Source organism: Empidonax traillii, unplaced genomic scaffold, assembly GCF_003031625.1.
Source record: "Empidonax traillii isolate 1590-97213 ecotype Southwest subspecies unplaced genomic scaffold, ASM303162v1 scaffold1938:size48270, whole genome shotgun sequence".
Classification (NCBI taxonomy): domain Eukaryota; kingdom Metazoa; phylum Chordata; class Aves; order Passeriformes; family Tyrannidae; genus Empidonax; species Empidonax traillii.
The window spans coordinates 40,370-43,465 of record NW_020957131.1 but is presented as its reverse complement, the minus strand read 5'-3'; the positions used below and the strand labels follow the sequence as shown (position 1 = coordinate 43,465).

Genomic DNA, 3,096 nt, shown 5'->3' with positions numbered 1-3,096 from the left:
GGGGGTCCCAAATCCCTCTGGGATCTTCCGTCCGCAGGGACCCTTCATCCTCCCGGATCCCACATCCCCGCGGGATCCCCCATCCCCCGGGATCCCCCATGCCCCGGGATCCTCAATCCCACAGGATCCCACATCTCCCAGGAATGCCCCATCTCGGGGGAGTCCCCCATCTCCCAGCAGCCCCCCCATTGCCCCGGGGTTCTCCATCCCCTCGGGATCCCCCATCCTCCAGGGAGCTCCTATTTCCGAGGGATCCCCTCTTCCCAGTGATCTCCCATCTCCAGGCTTCCCTAACCACCCAGGACCCGCAGGGATCCCTCGTTCCCCAGGATCCCACATCCCCCGGGGTCCTCCATCCCCCCGGGATCCCCCTTCCCTCAGGATCCCCCCACCTTCAGAGATGCCCCCCGCCAGCGGGGATCCCACATGCCGCAGTGATCCCCCCCCTCCAGGGGTTCCCACTGCCCACCCACCCCTTGGCACCCCCGGGGCGGGTCCGGCGTGGCCTCCGTGCCCCGCGCTCCCCCAGGGCAGCCCCGGGCCGAGACCCCCGAGCGGCAGCACCGCCCGCCCGGGCGGCTCCGCGGGAGCGCAGGGGCGTTTATCTCGCCCGGGATCAGCCAATATTTGTGGCCACGTCAGGAGAACGAGCCCATCCTCGCTCCCTGCTCCGGCCCCGCCGCCGTCCCGTCCCGGTTCTCGAACGCGACCGCTGGGACACCCCGCGCCGCCGCCTCCCGCCAGCGGAGATGACGGTCCCGGTGGTTCTGCTGCTCCTGAGCCTCCTGCGGACGGCGGCTGCCAGGGGCGAGCGGTGCCCGGCCTGCGGGGTGGCCGCGCTGGCCCCCGGCACGCAGCGGGATGCGCTCCTGGCACTGGCCAAGCAGAGCATCCTGGCCAAGCTGCGCTTGCCGGCCCGGCCCGGAGCCCCCCAACCCCCGGCCCGGGGGGCTCTGCTGGCCGCGCTCCGCAGGCTGCGGGGGCAGCGCTCGGACATGGCCGCGCTCCCCGGGATGCTCCGGGACGGCCCCGTCCCCCACTCGCGTCCCGGGCCGGGGCTGCAGGAGTACGAGATCCTGAGCTTTGCCGAGTCAGGTGTGTGCCCGAGGGGGCGCGGAGGGAAGGGGGGGGGTCGCGCCGTGGGAAGGCAGTGGGAGGTGCACGCGGGATGGTGGTCACGCTGCTGCTGGAAGGAGGGAGAGGCTCCACATTCCAAACCTTTGCATCCACATCCCAAGGAAGTCCCGGCCCTGCCGCTCCCGGGCGTGCTGGGGTGGGAGGGTGGCACAGGGCACAGAGGCACAGATCGTGTCACCTGCTGCCCGTTTCCCCCCCGGTGCTGGAGCTGGAAGGGTTAGAAGGACAGGATTTACAAAATGGGATTTTGAGCCCCAATTCCCCATCAACCCACAGTGTGTGGGCTCAGGGCTGCACAACCCATCCACTCCCTGCACCCCCCTGTGCCTCTGCATCCCACCCAGAGGGGCCTGTCCCAATTTCACTCCAGAATTCGCTTCTCCTGAACTGAGCTCCCCAAAACACGCTCAGGGGGCCTGAGAAGCATCCCTGGAAAAACAGGGCCCTGTATCCCACTTCTCCTGTATCCTGTCTCTCCTGGGAGGGACAGACTCACCACCCCACCCACAGATCACCCTGCACCCTCCCTTTCCCAGCCCAAATTGGGTGCCCTGAGGTGGGGGGGCTCCGCTCCCCTCGCTGGCCCCGTGTCCTCGAGGCCCTGAGGGAACAAAGCTGCTCCAGGGCACATTGTGTTCCCACACTCCAGGACAACGGGGTTGTCTCCTGGCCTGGTGGAGCGTCAGCTGGAACCGAGCCGGGGGATGAACCCAGGCTGGGAGCACGGGGAGGGGGTTGTGTCCTCACGGGCATTGCTGTGCCAGGAGCCCCGAGGGCTGTCACGGCCCTGTCAGCCCTTCCCGGCCAGGAGGAGCAGCAGCTCTGCAGCCAAGGCAAAAGGGAAGGCTTTGGGGAGACCTGAGAGCCCTTTCCAGTGCCTAAAGGGGCTCCAGGAGTGCTGGAAAGGGACTTTGGACAAGGACCTGGAGTGCCAGGACAAGGGAGAACCCTTCCCACTGCCAGAGCGCGGGGTTAAACGGGATATTGGGAGAAATTCCTCTCCATGTGAGTGGTGAGGCCCCGAAATAGATTTCCCAGAAAAGCTGTGACTGTCCCATCCCTGGAACTTTTTCAGGCCAGGTTGAACGGGGCTCGGATCAACCTGGTGTAGTGGAAGGTGCTCCTGCCCGTGGCAGGGAGTCCCCTCTAGCCCTTCACTGCTGACCCTGCTCTCGGTTCTGCACGCAGGATCCTCCACCTCCCGCGGAGTCCACCTGCATTTCCGCTTCTCGCAGGAGCTGGCCAGGAGCACGGAGATCCTGCAGGCCACCCTCTACCTGTTCTGGGCAGCCCCCAGCCCCGGGGCACAGCCTGTCACCGTCAGGCTGCTGCGGCCGGACCCGGCGGGGACAAACACGACGGTGGCCGTCGAGACACGGCTGGAGGTGCCGACACCCGGCTGGGCCTCGCTGGACGTGGGACCCGCCGTGAGGAGCCTCTCCGGACGGGAGAGCCCGCGGCTCACGGTGGAGCTGGAGCTGCCAGGGGACGGGGGGTCGCCCCTCCTGGCTGACCACAGGGATTCCCACCGGCCGTTCGTGGTGGCCCAAGCCCGGGCCAGGACGCCCCACCGCGTCCACCGGCGCGGCATCGACTGCGGCGCGGACTCGCGGATGTGCTGCCGCCAGGAATTCTTCGTGGACTTCAAGGAGATCGGCTGGGAGGACTGGATCATCCAGCCCGAGGGGTACCACATGAACTACTGCGCGGGGCTGTGCCCGCTGCACGTGGCCGGGATCCCCGGCCTGGCCTCCTCCTTCCACACCGCCGTCCTCAACCGCATCAAGGCCGCCAGCGCGGCGGCCGCCGTGGACTCCTGCTGCGTGCCCACCCAGCGCCGGCCCCTCTCCCTGCTCTACTACGACCGCGACAGCAACATCGTCAAGACCGACATCCCCGACATGATCGTGGACTCCTGCGGCTGCACCTGAGAGAGCGCCGGGGCAGGACAGTGGGGCA

At 68.1% G+C, this 3,096-nt stretch overlaps 1 protein-coding gene across 2 annotated transcripts in view; it reads left to right on the top strand.

Moving 5' to 3' along the window:
• Nucleotides 1-563: 563 nt before the first annotated feature.
• LOC114071282 (inhibin beta C chain-like) overlaps nucleotides 564-3,096 on the top strand; it is a 21,311-nt gene continuing 18,778 nt past the window's right edge. The window contains exons 1-2 of one of the 2 annotated variants that reach the window (XM_027909073.1): nucleotides 564-1,095; nucleotides 2,326-3,069. In XM_027909073.1, the coding sequence (XP_027764874.1) occupies nucleotides 750-1,095; nucleotides 2,326-3,068 (1,089 nt within the window). In that variant the 5' untranslated portion in view covers nucleotides 564-749 and the 3' untranslated portion in view covers nucleotide 3,069. Of the gene's footprint in view, nucleotides 1,096-2,325; nucleotides 3,080-3,096 lie in introns of those variants that run through there. The other variant, XM_027909074.1, reaches the window with a different exon arrangement.